Source organism: Crassostrea angulata, chromosome 10, assembly GCF_025612915.1.
Source record: "Crassostrea angulata isolate pt1a10 chromosome 10, ASM2561291v2, whole genome shotgun sequence".
Lineage (NCBI taxonomy): Eukaryota > Metazoa > Mollusca > Bivalvia > Ostreida > Ostreidae > Magallana > Magallana angulata.
The window spans coordinates 37097767-37123138 of NC_069120.1; the positions used below are offsets into that span (position 1 = coordinate 37097767).

The window sequence follows — 25372 nt, forward strand, 5'->3', positions numbered from 1 at the left end:
AATCCATTGATTTTTCTCTGTGATGTTATGTACGGAACATTTATTTACGCGAATGATTAGACATAAAAAAAATTAATCGGTTGTTTTATAGCATTTTTCTAACCTATGTGACTAATTTTATTTTACATAACTTTCAAAATTATCAATGTAAATAATTACAGGTTTATTTACAGTTAGTATTTTCACATCGTATTCTCTGAAACCAATAAAAATATTAATGTGAGAACAAAAAACAAATCCCGCCGAATACTGAAAAACCAAATTATCAATGTAAATAATTACAGGTTTATTTACAGTTAGTATTTTTACATCGTATTCTCTGAAACCAATAAAAATATTAATGTGAGAAGAAAAAACAAATCCCGCCAAATACTGAAAAACCGATTTCAGTTTGTAATCATACGGATTTTATTTTTGGTATTGAATATTGTGTTACGGTAACTTTTTTCTCTGGAATTTTTATTATTTACGGGACTAATAATTATAAGAATCATGGATATTTCTTTTGAGCAATAAATATATTTATAGAAGTAATATTTTTGGCTAATTCTGTGAATAAATAATTTTTTGCTTTAAATATAAGTACCAAATTAATCTAATTAATTAATTCAATACTTATGTACATATATGTTTCTAATATCAGTATTTCTATGATATCGTGTTTTCTTAAAATTAATTGTTACTAACAGAGTCAGGGTAAAACTCCGAGAGGACCCGAATCGATCGAATAAAAGCGTGTCCAAAGCGTGTGAAAAGCGAGCAAATCGTTTCGTGCGAGAATCGTTTCGTGTAAACCGTTCAGCGTTTCGTGTAAATCGTTTAGCGTTTCGGGCAAAGCGTGCAGCGTTTCGTGTAAACCGTTCAGCGTTTCGTGTGAACCGTTTAGCGAGCGTGTAGCGAGCGTGCAGCGAGCGTGTGGTGTAGTAGTACGTTTCAGGGTCTGTATTTTCGCAAAATACTTTTGAAATCATTTTTCATCATTTACAGCCCAGTGCCATCTCTTCCCACCACCAATGGATTGCCCCCCACAAGGTCACCGCGACCATACACCACTTTCGAACTGGACCAGATCAGACAGCATGCAAAGAGGTATTTTCTCCTTTCTATAACTAGGCTAGGTTGTGGACAAATCTCATTATACTGTTAATAAAATTAACCGACAGCTTGGCTTCTTGTTGAAAACAAATGTCTCTCGCAATCTCTAGAATTTTGTGGTAGAATTAGCAAGTGTGTTGTAAATTTAGTACCTGGTATGAGTAATTTTGTTTTCATTATTTTTTTTATAAAAGACAGCTAGTAGTCATAGTCAAATTTATTTGTTTTAAAAATTTTGAAAATCACAGCACTTTTGTTTTTTTTTATGAAAAGTTTTCTTTTATTATCGCTATCAGTAAAATAGTGCTTAAATTAAAATAATCTTTGGGTTTTTTTCAATTATAGATATGCTTTTAGAGATAGAAAAATTCTTTATCTCATGAAGTATTTTGATTTCACAAAGATTCAATTAATACATGAGTCTTTGAGAAGAGAGGGTAACCATGTTTCAACAACATGAGAATGATTTTAAAGTAACTCGATCCGTCTATGCATAAAAATTTGAATTTTAACAAGAGTGTAATATTTGAAAACAGAATGTATGTTGGAATAGACAAGCCTGGTGTTCGGTAACTACGTTTTTTTTTTGTTATTTTTGACCAGTCTGCATCTAACGTCACTCTTTTCGTTTGTTGTGTCCCCAATGAACTGATTACCCCATATCGTTTCCCTTTCCTCTTCTTTTATTCCCTGCAATTAATTTCCTCCTGACTGCTTGCTAATTGAAAATGTATATACCCAATGCAGTATGTATAGTCTTGTCGCAGTCTATTCAGTCGTATTTACTTTGTTATCAATTTAAAATGCACTGGAATGGAACAGGTTTTTTTCATTAGGAAATATTTGTTATTTACTCATGCTTGTTAACCAAAAAGGCATCAAGTTTAATGCTCCGTAAGTTTTCACATAACTCAATCAAGTAAAATTTTTTCTCATGGGGAGATGTTAATAGTTGCATTCAAAGCTAAGTCTGAATGTATGTGCTAGATTTATATTGTTATGCCAATCCAAACATTAGCCATTTTCTTGTTTTTTGTTTTTTGGGGGGGAGGGGGGGAGGGCAGATTGTATTGTAAAGTGAAAGCACTTAATTGATGCATCAAATGGGGACCTAAAAATGAAAGAGATTGCTTGCTAATTAAGAAATGTGGCAGCTCATAGTAGCCACTGACTGCATTATTTCAGATTTGAAAGGGGTCATCATTTTCATGTAGTGTACTAACCATATAGCTGTAGAAACTTGCACTAACTTTTCATTTCTTCTAATTTCTCACTCTCTTCACTTTTTCCTTCATCACACACAAAAGGGGACCCAGAAACAACGTCAATTTCGAGCGAGCAATAGCCGAAAAGCAGTTGGCTCGCATGCGCAAGTCCGATCTGAAAGCGTTTCTCGTTCACTTTGGTCGAGACCTAGAGGCGTATCGAGAGCAGCGAGAAGAAGCAGCGCAGGCTGCCTCGTAAGTCCCTTGCCGATTCCAAACTTTTATTACAGTTCTGTGTTGTCAGAAAGTACGGTATATGCATGGGTATTTCATCTGCAGTTCATGATATGAATGAATGTCAGTATTTGACTTCATTTCTCTTTTAATCTTACTGTTGGTGATTCTTCAATAACTGTTATTCCAAAATTAATTCTAATTCATACAGTATATATCATTTTGAAAATCTTCATAAGCTATATCTACATTGTATTCTTCTGTTGGTGGGTATAATTTCTCATTTTACTAGACATGAAAATATTTTAAATCTTTTTATTATGTTTGTTTAGTGTATTTTTATTGATCATTTATTTTAATGTTAACATTTTAACATGTGACTTTGATTTAAGAGAAAAAACTATTATATGGATGTCTTATTTATTATCATACAAGTTGATGCCTCATGTTGAAGAGAAAAAATAGGATAAACACTGCAGGGCAAAGTAAATTTGAGAAAAATTAGACACATCAAAGAAAAACTAATTAAAAAGTTTAAACTTTGAAATCCAAAGCTACATAGCAGATAGAAAATTTGTACTGTAATCTCAGTGCCAGACGCGTGATGTAATTTTCAGTATTTATTCGCCCCACAACCTAGACACAATGGAGTATCGGAAGAATATTTGAATCCACTGTTCTCATAGATTTCCTTTAAGCTCAACGATCGTTGCTTGATTAACTACAGGTTTTATTTGTCATCATTCACGCCTTCAAACATTGATTTGTTTTCTCAAAAATTTGCACGAAAGTGTTCATTTGCATGCATGTTCACAAAGTCCTTTGAGACAGATTTTTTTTACGGCACTTTTTGGCATGATTTTAATTCACAGCCTTATAGAAGTATACTTTTATTATGTGTATGTACAAATTGTAGTCAGACTTGGCATGTTTTGCACAAAGAGGCGATATGAGACTTATTTACAGTACTTAAACTTAAAAACTTAGAATATATTGCAATAGAATAGTTGCTGTCCAAAAATTCAATACACGTGTACACTAGTATATTGATAGTGTCAGTTATATATTGGTAGTTCCAGAACGGCTAGCTTTGTACTGTAAGCTTTAAAGTCATAATAATTTATATATTAATTGTAATGAAATATGATAGAAAATTATTGTTTAAGATGCCAATTATAATCATAACTGTTAAGCATCAATATCATTATCATTAGTCCAAGAGGTGATGCAAAGTATCAGATTATCATTTACAAGTTAATTAAAGTATTAATAATCAAGTATACGACATTACATATAATTTATGTTGTAATGATCTATAATTATTTCCTGTTCACACAGTTTCGCTAACAGCGGGGAGGTGACGGACTACTACGCCACCAGCAGAGCTTGTGGAGGCAGCCACACCACGACCTACCCCAACAAGAGGATCACCCGCCTCTCACATCTCAGGTAAGCTTAGCATCTCAGATATCTCGAGATAATCATTGCACATCTCATGTAATCTCAGGATAACTATTGTACATCTCAGTGCTGACAGATTGTGATTTAAGAGAACTGCAGACCTTTAGGGTATAAAAAACACTTTATTTTAAGGTATCTCAGGATAATTATTGTACATTTCATTGCTGACAGAGGTCAAGTTTAAATACTCACATGTCAGGTAATCACAGCATCTCAAGTAAATTAGGATAATTTTTTATCTTCTGGATTCTGATTTTAACAGAGATCAGTTTAAAGTACTCACTTCTCAGGTGTATGAACACGTACAGCATTTCAGCTGAGACTTTATAGTATATCTAGCTACTTGCATGTCTGATAATTAAAGTGTATGTGGATATTAATATTCAGTACCTTTTGTTTCAGCCACTTGTTCAGAGAGGAAGATGGAAATGTTTACCCTATCTACAAGTAAGTGATACGTACAGCATTCTTCATAGCAAGGAATTTTTTCAAAATGTTCCATATGAACACCAATGGTAGTTCCCAAAATGAATTGTTTTTCTTTCCTTTTTCAGGAAGGTTGAAACCAAAAAGAACTTTATAAAATGATTTTAATTCCTTTCCTTTTTGCAGGGAGGAAGTAGATGTGCAAGGAGCAGATGGACACATCTATAAAGGCAGGATGGGGACCAAGTTAGAGGCTAGGCTGCCATCTGTGACACAGGTAACTGAAGGGGAGACCACTCGGTTTTGGTTTCGGGTTTTCTTGGGTTTTTTCTTGTGCTTATGATTTCAAAGAGGGTTCACATCAATTTCCAAAACATTGTTCCCAGAGCTTCGAAAAAATGCAGGCTGCCTTATGAAAAGCTCAGAATATTTATTTTATAGTGCATGTCAAACTGAAGTCATTTTCTGTTATGTTTTCATTTGCGTTCATTAATCCAGCCACGTCAAGTTAGCTGGGGATACAAGATAGAATATGGACAGGTACACGATTGCAAAAGAACATATTATACAGTATATCAATAACAAAACATGTCAGTTGATAGCCATCATTCACCCTTATAAAATTGCATGACTATAAGTTAGGTAGTCTTAGTGTTGTAGGAAGCAGTAAAGCATAATTTTTCATTCTTTACAAAAACATTTATAGAAAACCCATTGATATACGTTATATGTAATGTACTTTGCAAGGTCTGATATGGAGGAGGAGGAGGAGTATATATGCATGCAATATTTTGCTTGCCCACTGTGCATTTTTACAGATTTTGTACTATTAAAATGCATTATTTCAGTGATCCTTTTAATTTGTATATAAAACTTGTATACAAACTAACAAATTCATAAGCAAAGAAAATTAAACTTAGAGAATTTTTTTTTATATATAACTTAGTACATCTTGTGTTGTAGTAGTGACACATATAATCTTTGCCATCCTTTGAATTTAATGAATTTTTTTTTAAATGTTTAAATCTGACAATTCAATCTGAAATGTGTATAGCTGCATGACTTCTATGATATACCCGGTACATGTACAAGATATATATGATTGTTTATTCCATAGGATTATAAGGACATGCCCCAGGCCTATATGTTGGTAGGTGGTATACCTAGCAGGCATGACCCACAAAATTATACCAAGATTACACATGTGTTAAGAACTTATTAGTTTGCGTGTGTGTGTGTGTGATAGTGAAAGTGTGTGCACTCAAATCACTGTCTTGTGTGTCATTTCTGCATCTGAGCTTGAACTCTTCATACTTGCCCTTTGAACAGGAACATATGAGCTAGATTCTCAAAAATAGAATGTATGCATTGATTGAGTAGTAAAGATGATAAAGAGAGCTTCAGCAGTAATATGCATAGGGGTGTATGGTACAATTAGTACATTGTAGATCTTTTAAAATATGTAAAGTTTTATTATATGTGTATTTCTTTAATTTGCATGGATTAGAATGTGTTAGATAGAATAGCTAGTTCTTGGTTACTGGTACTGGTATTATTGCTCAAACGTGATTGAGAGGTAAAATGAGATCGTGAGTGAGATGCAGAGAGAGAGAGAGAGAGAGAGAGAGAGAGAGAAAGAGAGAGAGAGAGAGAGAGAGAGAGAGAGAGAGAGAGTACCTGTAATCTGTATTCCTTGACAATGTTATTTCATCCTCAAACATTAATTCACAATGCTCTGAACTCAGATTGGAGTGTTCACAGTGTTCATATACTTACTAAAACCATGCAGACACCCCAATATCAGATTGACATTGAACTTGTCTAATACTTAAAAATGTATTGATACACAAATGCATATACACATGTTTTATCATGGCAGGAATACTTAGTACATTATGTGTGATATATTTTACAGCAGCTTTAGATATTTTTGTACTGATTTTATAAAATTTGTGAAAAAATAACAAAATAATCTTGATCAGGCAGGCTGAAAGAGAGTTGCCATTTTTATGGCAGCTGATGAATTAAAATGGCTGTGGTATATCTTAGATGAATAAGTCGAGTACGCTTTGTAAATTCCTTTTTCTATCCTTTACTAGGAGCGATCCCGCTCACCAGTTCCGGTGGCTGTCTCCCACAGGAAAACAACTGTATCCCCACCCCCAGGGCACAGGGTGGTGCACCCTCAAAGGCCAACCTCGGCCAGGGCATCTCCCAGGAGATCGACCAGTCGCTCAGACTCCCGTCCCCAGTCGGCCCACCCTCAGAACTCCAGGGTAGATAATACTGAGGACTCAACCCACACGACCCCCGCCCCTGATGATTCTGTCCAACCAACAGACCAGCAACCCATTGAGGTCCCGATCCCAGGAGATGCTTAAATATTTACAGGCTTCTGGATAGCACAATGAATATTTTTTAATATCAGAGAACAACTATTTCTGTTTAAAAAACAAAGTGCTCCTTACCTTGCACCATTAGTTTACATTGTAATCTTCTTCCTAGAGGTATTTTATGTTGTCGATGAAAAAAAATTCGCCAAGTTTTATTTTTGATTAATTTTGAAATGAAAATGCTGGGATAAATAAAATCAGCTACCGCAAGTGAAATTTTGTTTTTTCAAACCAAAGCCACATATAAACCATGTAATTGATCAAGACACAGAAAAGTTAGCACAGTTGTACATTAAGTGGCCATTTTTATTGTTAGAGAACTGGGGTTTTTTTTATCTATGTGAAATATGTGTATTGGCACCACTTTTTCACAATGTGCAATTTGAACGTGTATGTATATATACTGTTTATTTTAATTTATTGCATGCATGTGTAACAGCATATTGAAAAATCTGGATTCTGCAAGTCTTGACGAATATTATTATAAGGACCAATATATAACATGTACTTAATGTTCATGTGCAGGGTTGATAACTGCAATAAAATATAAACTTATTATTACAGTATTTTTATAACATATATAGATTACATTTGATGTTCACGATAGGTATGTGTTAAATAAGTATTGTTAACTTGCACCATGTAGGTCTATGTGTATGTCATAATATGAAATCCATCTAGTGATTATTACTTTATTTATATTTTATTATGCATGATAAAATTCTTTGATTTTTTTCGTTGTTGATGCAATACATGAAAGTTAATTCAAGTCTTATGATTTTTTTTTTTTCGAGTCAGTAGCATTGTTTTGTATACACACTTTCCAAGGTTGAGAAAAATGACTGTGATATCGTTGTTCGTTATATATTTACACCTAGTTAGATATTTTTGGAGAAATTCTTCTTTTATTGTTTTATGATTTAACTAATTCGTTGTTTTAATTAAGAAATATATATCTTTATAAGCATTCCATATGATTTTGTTCAAGGAAGAATTGTTCTTTTTTTTTCCGCTCAATATTTCATTGGTGCTGTAGATATGAAATATTACTGATGAATTTCTCTGTCAGATGCAAAATCAGCAAGCTCAAAAAAAATTTCTTTTGTTTGAAAACATCTACATGTATAGTGCCAATTTGGAAAAATTGTACATGTTCTATATTAATGTGTCCCTATTTGTTAAAGCAAAATTATTTTCTGAATTTACACATATGATTAATGATAATGCATTATGAAAAACACATGTACTTAATTTTTATAGCAGGAATTGGATATATGAATTTATAAATCAAAATAATAATTCATATTGAATCAAATGATGTAATATGCACCATAGATGTGTGTGTCCCTCTCTTTCAAGCATTGATGTACAATAACATTCCGTCCCACATGTAGACTCATGCACATGCAGTATTGACCAGTATTTATATATAATTATATACATCTTCAGTCTTTGTTGATCTATATTCTGCTATAAATAAAAATCATTTTTCTAAGTCATGATCTTTCATTTTGTTGATATTTTTATTCAATGTAAATAATATTATGTGAAAAAATGGCAAGCTGGTTTTATAGAGAAAGAAAGGGCATATGATATTTAATCTAATTAAATGTATTACATTTTGATTTGAATGTCCAAACAGCAAACAAGAATGTGGACAAACTGGCCTGATCATCTATACTCTTGCTGCAGTATGAGAGACATAATGATCATGTTGACTTTTATTCCAAAATCAACTACATTCCCACTATATCATCCATCAGTATAGTTACCATCTCCAGAGTTATTCCCCTTGTAGTGAAAAAAAATAGAGACGATTGAATCCTTCACCTTGCTATGAGGTGCATAGGGCCCAATGCTCATCCCCAGTTTCCATGATGTACGTAGGTGAATGAGACTCATCCACTCCCTAGGAGGGACACCTTTCCATCACAGGTTAACCCCCCCCCCCCCAAAGCATAAGCTGCTACCCATTTCCGCTATATAGATGGACTAAGATGATTAAGTGTCTGAAAAGTGTATGGACACAACACACCCACCACAATATGACCTTAGAAGGGCTCAAAACAGCAACTGTTGGGGTTACTGAAATTTTAAATTCACATTATTATTGTTTATCAATAAGGTAAATGTATAGTATCAAACCAGAGTCAAAGTTTTGAAAAAATCGAAGTTTATGGAGTGAGAGTAAAATCATGAATTTTTGTTATTAAAGTGACTAATTAATGTTTGATACAGCCATTCTTCAATCATGATTAAATCTGCTCAGAGCTCAGATTTCCCTTCAAACTGATCATATATGACCCCAAGCATGACTTTACCTGTACAGACACAGGGAAATAGGTGAGCACTTCTCGGACACTCTTTGGGTGTACCAACATGTCACAGAGTTCTAATCATCACAGCAAAGCACTCTGCTGAGAAGACCGTAGTTAGCTGTTGGACATTGAGGATGGTCCAGTAACAAATGCCATTCCAGATACATGTACCAGTATATTACCAGTGGGAAGTTCTGCAAAAAGCTAAGTCCTTTAGATTTTATTTTAATTCTGATTAGTTTTAGCCTTAAGATTCCCTAACTTTGTGTAACCCTCAATCCCAATACTCACATAAATTGTGTAAATGTGTTAAATTGTTGCAATACAACTTCATATAACAACTCGTTAGTGTGCTGCATGTTACATAAAATGCTGTTGCCTTGTGCATCCTCACACAACTTGGGGCACTGTGCTAAAATAACCTCGCACAACACACCATCTTGCTCACCCAACCACACAACATATATACCACTATTAACGCATTTAAATACATATACCATGCATTAATTGTTGTGCAAACTTTTTTCCAAATTTTCATGTTGCCTTAATGTTGAATTATCACATGCACATTATACACCATTGTGCTTACACATCGAAATTCTGAATGTGATTATAAAAGCTGTGTGAAGTTATGTTTGCATGGCAGCGTGTTGAGTGACATCGCAACAGGATGTTGTACTAAGTTGTATCAGTGCAACTGTGAATTTGGACAGTACTTTTTTTTCTGAATATGCTGTTGGGTTTTTGCAATGGTCCTGATCAAGACACAATATTTTCCCAATGAAATAAGCTTGCTGTCTAAAAACAAATATTTTTTAAGGAGAATTAACCCAACCGAATACACATGAAACTGTCTTTTGCCAGTCCATCAAAGGGTTCAATGTCTTATCAAATAGCTAAGTCTGTCCGTGAAGTGGCTTGTACCTTACATGCAAACCCTCAGAAATCAAGGTCTACAAGCTTAATTAATTTATAGTTTTTGTAGTCTTCATGGCTTAAATTGCTATATATTCATGCAAAATGAAAACTTTTCAGGTCACCAGAGTCAATCAGGTGACCTATTGCAATTGTTTTTCGTCTGTCATCATCATGAAGCATGTGTTAACAAATGAACGTTTTTAACTTCTTGAAACTACATGCCATTGGCCAATTCTTTGCAAATTTGGTTTGATGCATCTTTGGGGTAAGGGGAACATAAATTGTAAATTTCATGACTTTTGCTCCTCAAAATTGTCAATATTTGACCATTTTTAACCGGGTTTTCCAAAGGAAAAATAGGCATATTGAAATGGTGAAAATGGTAGGTGAGCGGCTGCCAAATTGGTATCCCTATTGTACGGATAACTCCTCCTGCAGTTTTCAAGATAGTAAATTGTTGTTTTGCAGATCAATTGTGCATTTATGAGAGATGTGCAAATTACTTAGATTTTGATTTTTTTTTATTTATAAAAAAACCCCAAAAAACAGTTGTTGAACTTTTGTCCTTTTTGGGGGGCATAATATTGCATATTGGAAACCCTTATTGCATGGATAACTTCTCCTACAATTTTTAAGATTAAAGGAAGTTGTTGTTTTGCAAATCAATTATACATATATCAGAGATGAACTATATAATTATGTATATTACTTAAATTTTGATTTTGATAATGTATGAAAAAATACCTGCTGTTGAACTAAGTCATTTTTTGGCAAAATAATTTGCAAATAGAGTACCCCATTTCTCTGGATAGGTAGTGTTTTTAATTCAGTGTTGAAAAATTCCACAAAAGAAAACCCGGTTTACTGTCATGCACATCAACAGCTTTTCTCTTAATTGTTCAAAAATCTTAAATTCTCTACTTATACATACATCTGAAAGTTAAAACTTGATTCAGTTATATAGACCTTTAGACTCCAGGATGGGGCCAAAATGGTCAAATAGTCCTAAATTAAATGAGCATCTAAACTACTATATCAAAATAATAGACTCTAATTGTCTTTAATACCGATAAATCGAAATAATACTGTCTTTTGTTTTATATATTTTAAACATCATTGGTACTTGAAGATTACCAATTTGTTTTTATTTTTTCTCAGTTAAGCTTCGCTTATTAATAATCAACGAAAATACCTAAAAAATTTTGTTCATATATAATATGTACTAATGATTTCTTATGAGAGAAAGTATAAAATAACAAATATACATTTCAACTAAGTACAAGTACTTACTTTTGTTATCGTGATGACAAAAAAATATTTGATAACATGCAAAAAAACTCGCATTATATTTCTTAGGAGAGTGAAGATAGAATATGTTTTATTGTAAAAATGAATTTTGTCCTACGGACCCAGTTTTATGAAAGAATGCGTTCCGTGTATTGTCTCTGTAGCAAAGAAAATATGTGTACATTGGTGAAAAAGTGTTGAATTCTTCTATTATATAGATTAAAATGTTTAGATGAAAGGTATTTACAGTCTCATAAAAGGTTTATTATGATGAATTGACTATTTTTCTTTTTCAAGGCAACTTAATAAATTTTCTCCAAAATCGTTTCGTAGCGATTTTGCAATTTTCTGCTACATACAGGTATAAGGGAGGCATTCTAACTGTGGTGAGGGCTTTTCCCGAGACACAGATTATTCAAACTAAGGAAAGTATAGGGAAATTAATAGCATTATTTTAGGCTTATAGCTTTGTTATGGAAATGTCAATAATACAGTGTGTCGATGTACCTATTACCTTAATGTCCAATATGCAATATCAACCCGTGCACGGTCGGGTCAAAGTCTAGTAATGTTTAAAAATCTTCTTTACTTTAACTGTTATTTGACAGAAACTGATTATTTATAAAGAAAGATCATAAAGCCCTCTACCAAAATTTGTAAATTTCCCTCTAGGTAAGGGTTCTGATTCTAGGTTGGGGCAAAAATGGTCAAATAGTGTAAATTTTTATGTTTAAAAATCTTCTTAATCTTATTATTTTTACTGCCACTGAATAGAAACTAGCTGCTAATTTAGAAAGACTATAAAGCTCTCTCCTAAATTATAAATTTCATGGCCCCCAGGGTAAGGGTTTTAACTCTAGGGGAGCTGGCATGTAAATCAATTTGTTCTTTTAATATGCTAAGCAATTCTTAAAATATGGTGGCATAAGAATTCAGAGATTTATTTGGAATTATATCCCATTTGTAAACATTTTTAGGATCTTTTTGAGAATGCAATGCTCAACATGTTATTGACTATAAAAGCATCCTGTTGGAAATGGGACTTGATTATAAACATGCGAATATCCAAGGGGGGAAATGGATTTTTCTTTAAACAGGATCTACATGTATTATACTTCATTGTACAGATATTTCATATTATGACTCCATTTGTTAAGATGAGCAATGTGGCCCATGGGCCTCTTGTTGTTATTTTTAAATTATTATTAATAAAAACATACTTTCACTAATTTAAGTTGTACACATGTAAAAAAAAAAAATAACTATTTTAATTATTTAAGAAAACTAAGTTGAAGTAATGAAATGATTGCATGACTTTTAAAACATTTTTCTAGATTATTGTTTACAATCTTAGTTTGACTCCCATTACATAACTAATTTTGAAAGACCTAGAAGGTTGCAAACACTGTATTCAAATGCAGATACTTGTACACTTGTATAAGTATTTTCACTAGAATTTATATTACTAAATGCTTGACTAGTACGACTTGTTCTAGTTGTGAAAAAAGTTTTTATTAACTAAAGGAGTAATGGGATACTTCTATTATTACCGGTCTAGTATTTCCTTAATATGGAACACAACAAATATAATGAAATTCTTTTCTTTCAAACCCCTTTTGATGTTGTTTCCCTGAGATTAAATCATAATAAATGTTTTGACACCTCCGTTTTGACTGCAATTTTAACTTTCAACAGATATTTCAACTACCAAATTGTGGAAGTGACTTCATTGTAGGAATTAAAGGAATCATTCTTTGAGTATTATAAATTTCAAAAAATTCAAGTAAAGTTTAATTAATCTGTATAGTCCAAGATAAATCAAAATAAAACAGTCACACATAACAATTTATAACAATTTTTATTATTTTTAAAAATTTCTAGAGTAGATAATATACTGCAATGCTCAGCAAGTAAAAATTGCTGAAAAGCAGAACAAAAAAAAAATATCACAATATCGTTCTCAATAAAATATTTAAAATGTAACTAATAAATTATAACATCACAATGTGCTACATGAAAGACAATGGGCATTTAAAAAAAATAAAAAATTCTTTTATACCTTACGCACCAGTTTAGTTGGATTTTTAAAAAAAATCTCAGTCATTATCAGCATCATCATTCCCCTAATTGTTTGATTGAAATAAAAAAATTTTTGTCTTGGCTGTCAAAAACCCCCAAAATTTACACGTTTGTATTCAAAATTATTTTTTATCCATATATCAATATGATAAGTTCAATACAATTTTATCAACTAAAATGTAGATGGATTAATGGGAACTGGCAGTGACTAGCACTTAAAACTAACAACAATTCAACCAATGTCAGAAACCACAAGATTGTTGTAGGTAGATATGACAAACTTGTATCCAGCAGTACTTGAAAATTGTCCATCCCTGTTTTTGCAAGTACACGTTACATAAATTCATGCGTAGATTGTGCAGGTATTAAATGTACATGTATATTCACAAACATAGGCGTGTAGCTGGTCAAAAATCTTTCATTGTAATCTAGTAGTCAGCTAGCTTTCTCTCTTATTTGAACTCTCTCTCTCTCTCTCACATGACAGTATTAGTCTTCTTCAGAGGTGCCAGTCTGGCCGGTTTCCTGTGCGTGCCCGCTGTTTGAGACTTAATGGGAGTTCTGTCCTTGCTTCTCTCCCCTGTCTGGTCACCACTAGGGGGCGAGTCAGGGCTACCGTAAGAAAAGTCCATGCTTTTTAGTGTGTCTGTGTTCATGTTCTCTGGATCATAGCCCTTATTCATCATCCTCTGGCTCATTGGTAAAATGGTTGGGATTTTGATTTCTTCAACATCCTAGCAACCAGAATATGTGATTTTAAATAAGTCATTAAAACTGCAGGTTCTACAAATGACGTGATTGTATGTCCATTGATAAACAACGGTGTCTTTGTACAAATTAAGAATTTTAAAACAGTGCTAAGTATGATCAACTGAAATTAAGTTTTGTGTCATATAAAGGATTTAACTTCAGTCAGAAAAGATGTCCATTAAGTTACAATAAACAGACAGTGAAGACAATTAAAGATTACTCGGATGTTATCTCTGTATGAACCTGAAGCTTACTTTTGTATTAAGGGCTCGGTAGGGAGAACAGATCTTGCCAAACTTGTGTATGTCCTTGAAGTTGACATCTTTGCTGAGTCGGATTCTGCGATCTATCCGCGATTCTTTAATGGTCTGCAACTGTTGAGCAACCTTAGCACCAAGGAATGTCTGTAATTGTCAAATGAAATCAATTAATGAACGTCAATGAGAATTTTATCATCATGAGTTTCCAGTTATACGGGTCTGATAAGTACTGTTTGCTATGAAAATCAGAGCATTCTTTCTGCATATATATTCATCTCAAAAGTTTACTAAACAAAAATGGCCTTTTGTTTCTTTCCTTCTTTCCAACATCTATGCATTATATCTCATCAAAACACAGTCAAACCTTAATATAATGAACTCAACAGGACCTAGAAATATTGGTTATGACATATTACTCACTTCCCACATATATCCATGGTAATTGTGATATTGAGTGATGCTCTAGTTGCTGGTACTTACGTTTGACTGTATTGACAAATGTTCACTTACATTAGATTCAGACATAAACAGTGTACCTGAGATCTTTCAACTTTTGGCGGGCCTGTAGCAAAGGACTGGGACCTAATACCCAGACTGAAATCTGAGTCTATTGTATCCTCTCCCTCACCATTTAAACCCTCCTCCTCCTCATCCTGTCAAAATCAACCCAACCAATCACACACTACATACCATCACCATCAAACAATATACACCAATCATAAACAAAGTAACCCATAACCATACATTTGAAAAGTTCCTAAAGGTACAGTGTATTGAAATGATGTATAAGTCAAAGTAAAAGTGCAATTCATATCTTTTTTTTGTATCTCATTACCAGTCAAGTTTCAAAACAGGGTCTAATATATCTCTCAATCACCAAGAGTACCGGTATACAAAACAACAAAATACCCTGATAAATTGTTCAGACTAATACATACATGCAGGCCCTTCCCCTTTTCCCTGCTGGATTTTTCCATTTCCCCATTCTGTGTGGTTTCCCGGGAGATCCCATTGACCACTGGTCCTGAGACTTCCTTTCCTGGCTCGCCGTTGCTCGAGGTTTTCACACTGGACGTGGAGTCTGATTTACTGTGGTTCCTGTTTTTCCTGCTGTCGGCTGTTAAATGACGAGCGCAAAAAGTTCATTAATTCATCAATCTTTTAACTATGCAATTCATTATTGAAAGTTGTTTATTTTGTACGATGTACGATTATTTTATATTTATGTAACTCTATCACAGCCATTTATCTATTTCAACTGATTACAAAAACAAATGGCATGAATCAATCTTTTTGTATATTTTCACTATAATAGCTGGCATAAGGGTTTCCATAGGAAATTCAATAAAACAACTAGTAAGTGTTTACTATAGTTATGAGAATTCAAATTGTATTTCACTATAAAAATTTTATATCAATGTCATCAATCAATATTTCAATATCACAACATATTGAGCAGACTGTAATTTTTGCCTACTGTTGAACCAGAGTAACATTTGCTTTAGGCTCCGAGTTTGGCAGAAAAAAAGACAGCATTTGACTAATGCATGTATCAGAGCAAACATACCCCATAGAGAAAAACTATTTTTCATTGTGTGCAAAAATTTCTAAATCCACGACACTTTAACAACAAGTCAACATGGCGCTAATTTATCAACAGAAATCCAATTCACCTCCCAGCGTCGATAAAACGCTTTCTTCTTGATATTTTTTCTTTATTACTTTTTATGGCATGTGCAATAAATTTAGCCCGCTATCACTTTAATTGTAATTACACATGCCAATCAATAATTCCAATATATGAACAACAATGCAAATACCAATCTTGGCAAATTATGCAACTGGAGTGGGCCTAAAGAGAGACTGCTTCAATATTTACTTTTCATCGCATAACAATAGCAAGGATTGTGGGAAGTGTTTTATTGCCCAAGTTATCTCCCTTTCAATATGATTTATTTTCACTCTCCCGCATATTTAAAAACACGAAATACCTGAGGAGGTAGACTTTGTGGACCAAGGAGTCTTTGGATGAGCCCAAGTTAATTTGTTCTTCAAGTTCCATGATTTTTTCTGTGAGGAAAAAAAAAAAAAAATGATAAGAGAAAACATCATAATGCATCTGTGTCACTTTTCATATTGCTCTCTGAAATCAACTTTCAAATTGACAAACAGCAGATTATTCAAATTTTATCCTTTTTGAATATTCATGTACCGTAACATTATTATTTATGTTCATATAAGGATCACAGACAAAATTTTAACATAAAGTTGTAAGCTTGAAAGCAATAATTAGATTTTTAATGGGATTTAACATTATTGGTGATCAAAATGCTTCTTATGATTAATAATTATAAGAAATTTGGGTTACGGTACATTTAAAGTGTAATAAATACAAAGTATGTGATAATCCAAATGGATCGACATTCCCAACATTCAGTCTTGAGGGGTGTATAATTGAGTCTTCATATTAAACATTATGTCAATTTAGCTAAGTTGTTTGTTAGTGTTTATAGTGAATTTAGTTATAAATTACTGTTAACTGTGAATTTAGCTAAGTTGTTTGTTAGTGTTTATTGTGAATTTAGCTAAGTTGTTTTTTAGACAATGAACTTTTGCTATGCCCCTACAGATACTCACTTGGCCAAATGTTCCCACATAGTGTCCCTCTGTGGACCAGAGTCTGGCTGTTTGGTCGGTGGAGGCACTCACAATGTAGTTTCCATCCTCATGCTCTACAAACTCAAGGCTCACGATACTCGAGTCATGAGCTCGCCAGCTTCTGATTAACTCAGGACTGGTCTTGATTCTCTGTAAAAAAAAAAACTTTCATATTGTAATTTGTAAGTACATTTATTATTTTGATAAGATGTATTAAGCTTGATCTTCACCTATGATGTATTTAGCTTGAACTTCACCTATGATTTCATTTATTTTGACATTTTTCAATTTGACACAATGTAAATTTAAAGGACATATCGCATGTTTCTAAAGTATACGACATTTTACATTTTTTGGCTTCCTTGTGTATCTAATAATTACTCCTAACAGTTTGTTAACGGTATAAAAGCGGTAATTAGCCATAATATCAATTTAAATTATAGCTCCAATCGTTTAAAAACTCGTTAATTAGATAGCGTGTCACGTGGTACAGTGACGTCACATGCGACCTTCTTCGAACAGCTGTTTGTAAACAAATTGTAGGATTAGCATTATCTTCTTTAAATTTTGACATTCATTCACCATGTAAGTTGTTTTTTTTTAACATGCTGACTAAATTCAAAGAATCTTATTATTCAGTCGTACATGTTTGAGCCACTAGTACGGATAAAAAACGATGAAATTGCCGAAAAAGCGACGATGAAGTCGGCAATGACGATCAAACTGATTGACGTGTGAACATTGTAAACACAACTTAGTAAGGATTGTAGCTCAAATAAATCTGTTTAAGGTGTTTATTTATTAAAATCTACAACAGTCTTGGTTTTTGGCGTTCCTAACGAATCAGAATGTTCATTATTGTAAAACTGTGGTGCACAAGAAGTTTGTTTCTTCGGCTGTAACTGATCACAACTTTCTAAGGTTGTTTGCTCTATATTACACTGGGTTAAAAAAGCAGGCAAGAACGTTTTCCTTAATTATTGTTTATTTCTGTAAGATCCCATCTCCGTATTTTTTTTTTATCCATTTAAGTATAAATGTATATCAACAAACTTTGTCTATTTCTCGTGTAAACAATCAATATCGACAACTCTATCCATGACTTCTCCCACAAAAAATCTCACCTACCGTACTAAAATTATGATTTCTGCAGAGGTGAGCTACATGTTTGAATGAAGAAATCATGTATACAAAACCGATGCATACATGAACGTATAGTTTAACAATAAGAAAAAGAAAACAGCTAATGAAGCGAGGCGGTATCCAAAATGGCGTCCTCTCTCGTTATTTTTCTCCGATGAACTTGCGTTTTGTACACAGGCCCCTATGCATAAACTTCTATTTTTCTTTTTGAGAAATGATTACGATTTATTTATGAAACTATAATTACAAAAATGTACCATATAATTAATAATATATGAATTAAGTGTTTATTTATAAATCCTCTCGTCAACAGATAGACCCCTATTTGTCACAAGATTTCTGCATACTTTCGTAAGGGAAACTTAAAAAAACAACAGTCCAAATCCCCATTTTTGGTGGCTAAATCACCCGCAGGAGGCACAGAACACCATCATGTCCCGTTATTGGCAATTTAATAGGTGATAATTAGTTTAATTGTCGTTAAAATCTAATCCAATTACAAAGATGGCTAACAGCACCTTCTCGCTCGAGGTCGCATATGACGTCACACATCATGGCGGGTAGATCGAGAGAGAAAATATGCATATCGCGACATTTGAATTTCATCGCTTTCAAACTCACGAATTAGGCAGAATATTTTATGAAAACGTTAATAAACTTGATTTTTAATGAGTATAGAATGATTTTATTTAAAAAATTCCGAAAATTGAAAAACATGCGATATGTCCTTTAAGAGTTCCTTCCCAGATCAAGTCAGTCCTGATAGACTTTACTGAAATTGGTCTATGAATATTCACTCATTACAACATGGCAGTGATTGTAGATTAATATCTAGTTGGTGACTATTCAAGAAGTCATAGACAATCAGAATTAGACATGACATTACGATATTGTATTGTTCCTAGAATTTCATGACACTATAAATAAAGTTTATGCTTCAAGTAATTTCTTTAAGAGTAGTTATATATGAATTACCCTCTCCTCAGCATGCCTACAGTAGCCACTGATGTCCCAGACCTTGATGTTACCGGTCGTGTCCCCTGAGTACAGATTATCATTGGAAGGGTCCGTACACAGTCCTAGCACCGACTCATCCTTGTTGTCAGGAGCATAGAAATAGCCTGTAATGGAGAAGATTCACAAGATAAATATTAGAGATCTGGTAAAAAATGCAATAGGCACATGTATACTTCAAAATACTGTTACAATGAATTTGCTTATTGCAATCCTACTTATAGCAAAGTCAGTTTCATTCTCCTAATGCCCCCCCCCCCCCCCCATCTATTCTTAAATTTGTCAAATATAACAATCTTTAAAATGAATCAAAATCACTTGTCCCTGGGGTTTTGATATAACCTAGGTTTTTTGTATGGAGAAAATATCGTCATGAATGAATCCAGTTGCTGAAATCGTATTTTTCTTTCCAAGCTTCAGACAGACAAGAATGACTAAGCGACTCACCAACTTCATGTTTAGCACCAAACAAAGCCCACCAATGGAGGTAGCCAGCCTCGCTGGAAATGAGCATGGCAGCGTCGGAGGTTTTGGAGGTGAGGCGGGAGGGAAGGAACAGAAGTTTGTCTACTGGAGAGGGTTGTCTGAAAAAGGAAACATCACAGACTACATTACATGTTCCATGGGTAAGTCTGACTTCAATCCTTGTAAACGAATGGATGGGTTTTCATAGTGACTTTGGAGTGTCCAAAGTACATGGGTAAAGAATGTGTGAAGAAGGTTCATGGTTATACTCTAATCATTTTAAGAGCAAGGAACAAAATATGCCCGATTCATATACTAAATAGGTTGCAATTTCAATGGCCATCAATGATTTTCAGTTATAGACCAAAGTAGTCAATTCAGATATCTGATAAATATGTCCTTACCCTCTGGGGACTCTGTGAGATTTTCTGTGCCGTGAGTTGGGGCGGGGGATTTTGAGGGGAGACAGGGGGTGATCATCAGCACTCATCTGGGACTCGGTGGTAGTACTGTTCTTACTGAGTACACTCATCTCCTTCATGGCTTCAATCTTCTTTAGTCTTTAATGAGAAACCGAGATATCAACAAAATTATCAAACTTGCCTAAAAATACTAAACTTTGAGAAAATAATTCTATATTTTAATGGCTTCAATCTTGGATCCCATTCCTTACATGTCTGCCTGCTGTCCTTTGCGTAGCCTTATTAACATTTTCTCTGTCTCTGTGTCCCACACAGCAATCTCTCCGTCATACCCCCCTGTGGCCAGGTAGTTGGGAGAGGCATAGTCCATGGACAGAATATCATCTTGGTGAATTTGTCCTCCCTTCCACCCTAGATTTGCAGGAATATACATGTTCTGGAGAGAAAAAGATTATAAACATTATTACAAACTTCAGTGTCATATTTTGTAAACTTTGTGTTAAAAAGGTATGCATGACAGAATTTACCCTAAATAATCAAGAAGACAGTCTTTGTTTACACATTCACCAATTATCTAACATAAGGTACATATTGATTGTAAAACAGGTACATTGTATAAACAACACAAAATATGGATTTGCACCAATCCATAAACAGTTTTTGATATATTTCAAGCAGACTAGGTGTTAGTAATTTAATATCCTATTGAAGACTTACATCAGGATCTGAGTCATCATACTCCGCTATCTTCCGGCTCCATCCCACTGAGATGATGATCTTCCTGTCGGCACAAGGGAAGATCCCTGTAACCTCAGCCTCCGACACAGATTCCAGTTTATGAAGATTGTGGCCATTCTGGAAGTTCCATACCTGAAACAAGAGTGAAGCTTCAAGAGACACTGTTTTCTCTCTTTAACAACTTCTAACAGTCATTCTGAATTATATTTTCACAGTTAAGTTTCAAGAGTCAAGGGTAACAAATCATCTTTTGATCCTTTCAGTACCTTGATTGTTCCATTCCTAGCTCCAGTGAGCAGCCTTCTGTAGCTCTCATCAAAGGCCATACAAGTGATTTCTTCATCACCGTGAGCATTGGAGAACACAATGGCCTTGTTCCCACTCTCCAACTCCCAGACTGCAACATTTGAGGAGTCGCATCCTGTTACCACCTTAATGAGAGAAGGATTCCAGAAATCAAAACAATAAAATTGAAATGAGAAACATTTAGATGCAGAGTAAGTGAGAAAACTTGGAATATTGAAGTCACAAAGCTTTCTACTTCCTTCCATTGTATTCCTCCCTACTGAAGATTTTTAAGAGGCTAGCATGAAAAATTGCAAATTCTATACAAGACAAAATAAAACTATTTGTTACAGCCATACTGTAGCCAAACCAAAGATCTACCTGTTTAAAAGTTTTGTTGTAAATTGCCCCACAAAGCTGGGAATCATGGGTAACTGCGTCCAGGTTTTTTGGTTGTGAAGTGTGTCCAAGTTTGAGCATGCCTATGTAGTCATTACAGGTCACCAGCAATGCATTGTGGGGAGCTGGCTGCATGTGCATGGGGAAGGTGCCGTGTTCAGGCATTCTGCCATGGATACTGCTGGGAAATTTGAGCACCACTGTTTGAAGGCAAGAGTGTTCCTTGATGTCCCACACTTTGATCACCTGTTGGATAAAAATATTCATTGTTAAATTCTTTGCAACTTTGTGTCCATAGACTAACAGTGTAGTAATTCTGAATTCTAAAACATGAAACATACATGTAAATTACTTACAGCATCTTTGGAATAACTGAAAACTTGGACCAGTCCCTCATGGATTTTGACCCCCATGACCCCTGTGGCATGACCCTGGAGCACTGCCATTGGTTTGGCTGGAACATATGGATTCCAGATCCGAACCACATGATCCAGACTGCCAGTCACCAGGATATTCAAGTTCTTATTGTGATCGAAAGACTCGATGCCCTTTTGAAAAATGCAAAGGATTTTCTTTACTTAATCAGATATTCAGGAATGTTCACCTTTTGGATGTTATATTTTGGTTCTATTACCAATATAAGTACCAGCTTTGACATCCCAAGACAAATCAGATCGATTTACCAATTAATTACAGCTCAGATTTTGTACCAATATATACCCAGATACACATAGGGTTTACAAGTTATAATCAATATCTCAATCAAGACTTCTCAAAACTGTAAATGCTGATACCTAATGATATCTGAAAAAAGAGGCCCTATTTGCAATATGCACATCGGACCCAAATCTGAGTTTCTGTGGGGCGTACCTTGTCAATGTTGAAGACGTAGGATTTCTTGAAGTCCTTCCTGTCAGCAGGGGAGATAACCAGTGACTGTTGGGCGCTGCTGGTGGAGGAGATGATGTAATCGTTGTCGGGGAGGTACATGACCTGTTTGACAATGTCGGGGAGAACCTGCAGGGTGGGGTCCCCGTGGGAAATCTTCTCGTGGGACACAAACTGGGACTGTTGTCCTTTTTCTATTTCCTGTTACAAATATTTTCATGTCAGTTTCCTGGGTTTTTTTCCTTCTTTAAAGGTGCTAGTGGTATTCAATGTTTTAAAAGCTCTCTTTGTTCCAGCAAGCATTATTTCTTACTTTTACAGACATCGAGTGCAAATCTTCCTCTATGTTAACGTTAGGTAAAATGATTATTGATATTGAAAAAAATTGCAGAATTTTAGTCAGTCCAATAAATGAACACATAATTTCATTTGTTCCAACAGCTACACCCCATTTTTTGTATGTTAATGACAAAAGTGGACCAAAAACATTTTTCTACAGAAATGATTTAGGGCTTAGAACTGATATCTGGAAATATATCTAGAGACCTGAATAAATCTATATACTTACACTCCAGAAAATTTTCTGTACCCCTTCATCATTCTTGAATGGTGTTTCAAACAGCTGAGAAACCGGCTTCTTAAAAGTCATTGTGTGAATATAGCCAGTATCAACCCCAAATATAAGTTTGGACGGGTTACTAGGGTTCTGGAAAATTAAAAGCAAAATGGAATGAATTTGTTATATAACATAAATTGTAAAGATCTGATGCGTCATAGTCCTTATTTTGACAAACACAGTATACATTCTATTAGATGAACTTAATCTGAAATTTTCCAATTCAGTTGAAATATAATGTTGATAATACAAACAAATATCTGTCAATTAACTCTATATTCTATCATCTTGAAAACTTTTGCATGCTTATTTTTTCAATATTGATAAATGAGCCTAAATTTAATTCCAAATCTGGGTTACCCACTTTAAATATAGTTGAAATATGTATGTATTTTACACTTCAGCTAAACAAATATTGGAAGATTTTTTTTAAGTACCTGGTGCTTTAAACCTTTGGTTACCTAGCTGATTTTATAAATCTCCAATATTTTCATATTGAGATAGCAATATGTATTCAAGAATTTGGTACTGAGATACAGCTTATTTTATGGATAAAACCTACATGCTTTATTCTTGTACCCCTATAATAATGTTCCTAATTTAGACTTTGAAAATCTTGTCCAAAAATAGTTTCACTGAATTTTAACAACTTTGAGACCAGATTTGATTTAGATATCAAAGCCTGATTTATGGATATCTCCTTGAGTGTACATATTACCTTTGTATCGTACCAGTAGTCGAAACAGTAGGGGACATCTGACATAGCTGAAAAGACAACAGACAAAGATGTATACACCTCTGAAGTGATGGCTGATGAATTTAACACACAATATCGCAGCTCGACAAACACACAGCACTACCAATAAATCTAGCCATATTTAGCTTAAATCATCCAACAGATTAAAAACTGCTTTTATTCTCTAACAAGAACCCTAAATTTCTACATGGCAGTTTATAAATCAGTCTGATGGGTTGATGTGTCTTTTTAAAAAGTTCATTTGAGGATATGCATATAGAGATGGAAATTCTCACCAAACAGTTGAAACTCCTCGAAATGTTGATTTGTGGAACAGTCGTAGAATCGAATATCTCGACTCGTGGAGCCGATAACCAGTTTATTACAGTTGGGCAAGAAGATGGCGTCTGTTACCCAGGTCTTGAAGCGCCTCTTTTGACCAGACGAGTCACTCTCGTCATTACTGATGGAGTAATATTTCTCTACGTAGTTTAGACTGGGTTGCCATACATTCACCACTCCCTCCTGTTGTATCAAAAGAGGTTAATATATATACTTTTAATTAAGAATTGCATTTAAGACTTCTATTTACCAAAAGCATCAGTAATAAACTATGAATATACTCAATAAAAAAAGAAATCAAAAGAAAAAAAGTCATTAAGCATTTACGGATAATAATTACAGTTAATATTTAAAGCTTACTTTGCTAATGGTGATATATCGTACTGTCCCTGTTGTGGCCACCATCTTTGTTGTTTGTTCTTGCTGAAAAAGAAATAAAATACCTGTATTTCAAATATATACACCCAAGGATTCAGAGGCATTCACCAAATATCAAAACTTTTACATTCAACATCTTATTATCAATAAATTGGGTGGTTTTTTTTTTCAATATACTGTTAGTATCATAGGATTTTGAATTTTGATGTTTTTTTTTTAATAGTTTAGTGGGCTTCTAGTCAACATTTGAGTCACAAAAAAAAGGTTTATTGACTAGTATACACAGATGTTAGTCATTTTAGCAAGTTTCTGTGCAGAAATATACTCTGTAGCCATACAATCCCTCACCCTATTGTGCACTATGTGTCTGAGTTTGGGTTCCACAAGGAAAGGGATTTCTCTCTTGGTCCTCATGTAGTCGTTTTCCCTGTACAACAGAAGCATGTAGGTACAGAACTCATTCCAATCCACATAGCCATCTAGAGAGGTGTCAAGCTGGAAAATATAGCCCAAAAATCATACATAAAGCCACCTGCACTTAAAGTGAAATATAAAATGCCTCGAAGAACATAAGTAGGCTGCAAGATGCAAACTTAAATGATATTTAGTCAATATTTGAGGTTGCAGTTCAACTTGAGAAATAATTTGTTATTTTAATGCACAAATTGCTTTCTTTTATTGCACACCAAATCTGTATATGATTGGTAATGTGTTGCAACATTCAATAAATTCTTTTTGAGGCAACCATTTATCTTTGGGAGATTATTCCAAAATCCCTAAAGGTGAGTTTCTGATACACCCAGGTGCAATTTTGTGGCACCTGCATGTACCTGCTCACACACAAATACTTGAACCGATATTT

General features: G+C 34.1%; 2 protein-coding genes across 13 annotated transcripts in view; one reads left to right on the forward strand and one right to left on the reverse strand.

Annotated features, from left to right (window-relative positions):
• LOC128165428 (glutamine-rich protein 2-like) overlaps positions 1–8309 on the forward strand; it is a 31412-nt gene extending 23103 nt beyond the window's left edge. For 3 of the 6 annotated variants that reach the window (XM_052829949.1, XM_052829943.1, XM_052829946.1), the window contains 7 exons: positions 988–1089; positions 2403–2555; positions 3873–3983; positions 4398–4442; positions 4608–4698; positions 5539–5571; positions 6521–8309. In XM_052829949.1, the coding sequence (XP_052685909.1) occupies positions 988–1089; positions 2403–2555; positions 3873–3983; positions 4398–4442; positions 4608–4698; positions 5539–5571; positions 6521–6802 (817 nt within the window). In that variant the 3' untranslated portion in view covers positions 6803–8309. Of the gene's footprint in view, positions 1–987; positions 1090–1631; positions 1665–2402; positions 2556–3872; positions 3984–4397; positions 4443–4607; positions 4699–5538; positions 5572–6520 lie in introns of all 6 variants that reach the window. The other 3 variants (XM_052829947.1, XM_052829945.1, XM_052829948.1) reach the window with 3 other exon arrangements.
• A 4869-nt stretch (positions 8310–13178) lies between these two features.
• Positions 13179–25372, reverse strand: part of LOC128165141 (WD repeat-containing protein on Y chromosome-like) — a 55093-nt gene continuing 42899 nt past the window's right edge. For 6 of the 7 annotated variants that reach the window (XM_052829379.1, XM_052829381.1, XM_052829377.1 and 3 more), the window contains 20 exons: positions 24859–25005; positions 24493–24555; positions 24087–24315; positions 23773–23819; positions 23007–23144; positions 22421–22639; positions 21907–22098; positions 21533–21796; positions 21133–21297; positions 20846–20998; positions 20380–20564; positions 20111–20266; positions 19689–19825; positions 19203–19348; positions 17064–17234; positions 16418–16496; positions 15365–15543; positions 14963–15079; positions 14421–14570; positions 13179–14150 (listed from right to left, as the gene is read on the reverse strand). In XM_052829379.1, the coding sequence (XP_052685339.1) occupies positions 13893–14150; positions 14421–14570; positions 14963–15079; positions 15365–15543; positions 16418–16496; positions 17064–17234; positions 19203–19348; positions 19689–19825; positions 20111–20266; positions 20380–20564; positions 20846–20998; positions 21133–21297; positions 21533–21796; positions 21907–22098; positions 22421–22639; positions 23007–23144; positions 23773–23819; positions 24087–24315; positions 24493–24555; positions 24859–25005 (3195 nt within the window). In that variant the 3' untranslated portion in view covers positions 13179–13892. The remainder of the gene's footprint in view (positions 14151–14420; positions 14571–14962; positions 15080–15364; positions 15544–16417; positions 16497–17063; positions 17235–19202; positions 19349–19688; positions 19826–20110; positions 20267–20379; positions 20565–20845; positions 20999–21132; positions 21298–21532; positions 21797–21906; positions 22099–22420; positions 22640–23006; positions 23145–23772; positions 23820–24086; positions 24316–24492; positions 24556–24858; positions 25006–25372) is intronic. The other variant, XM_052829380.1, reaches the window with a different exon arrangement.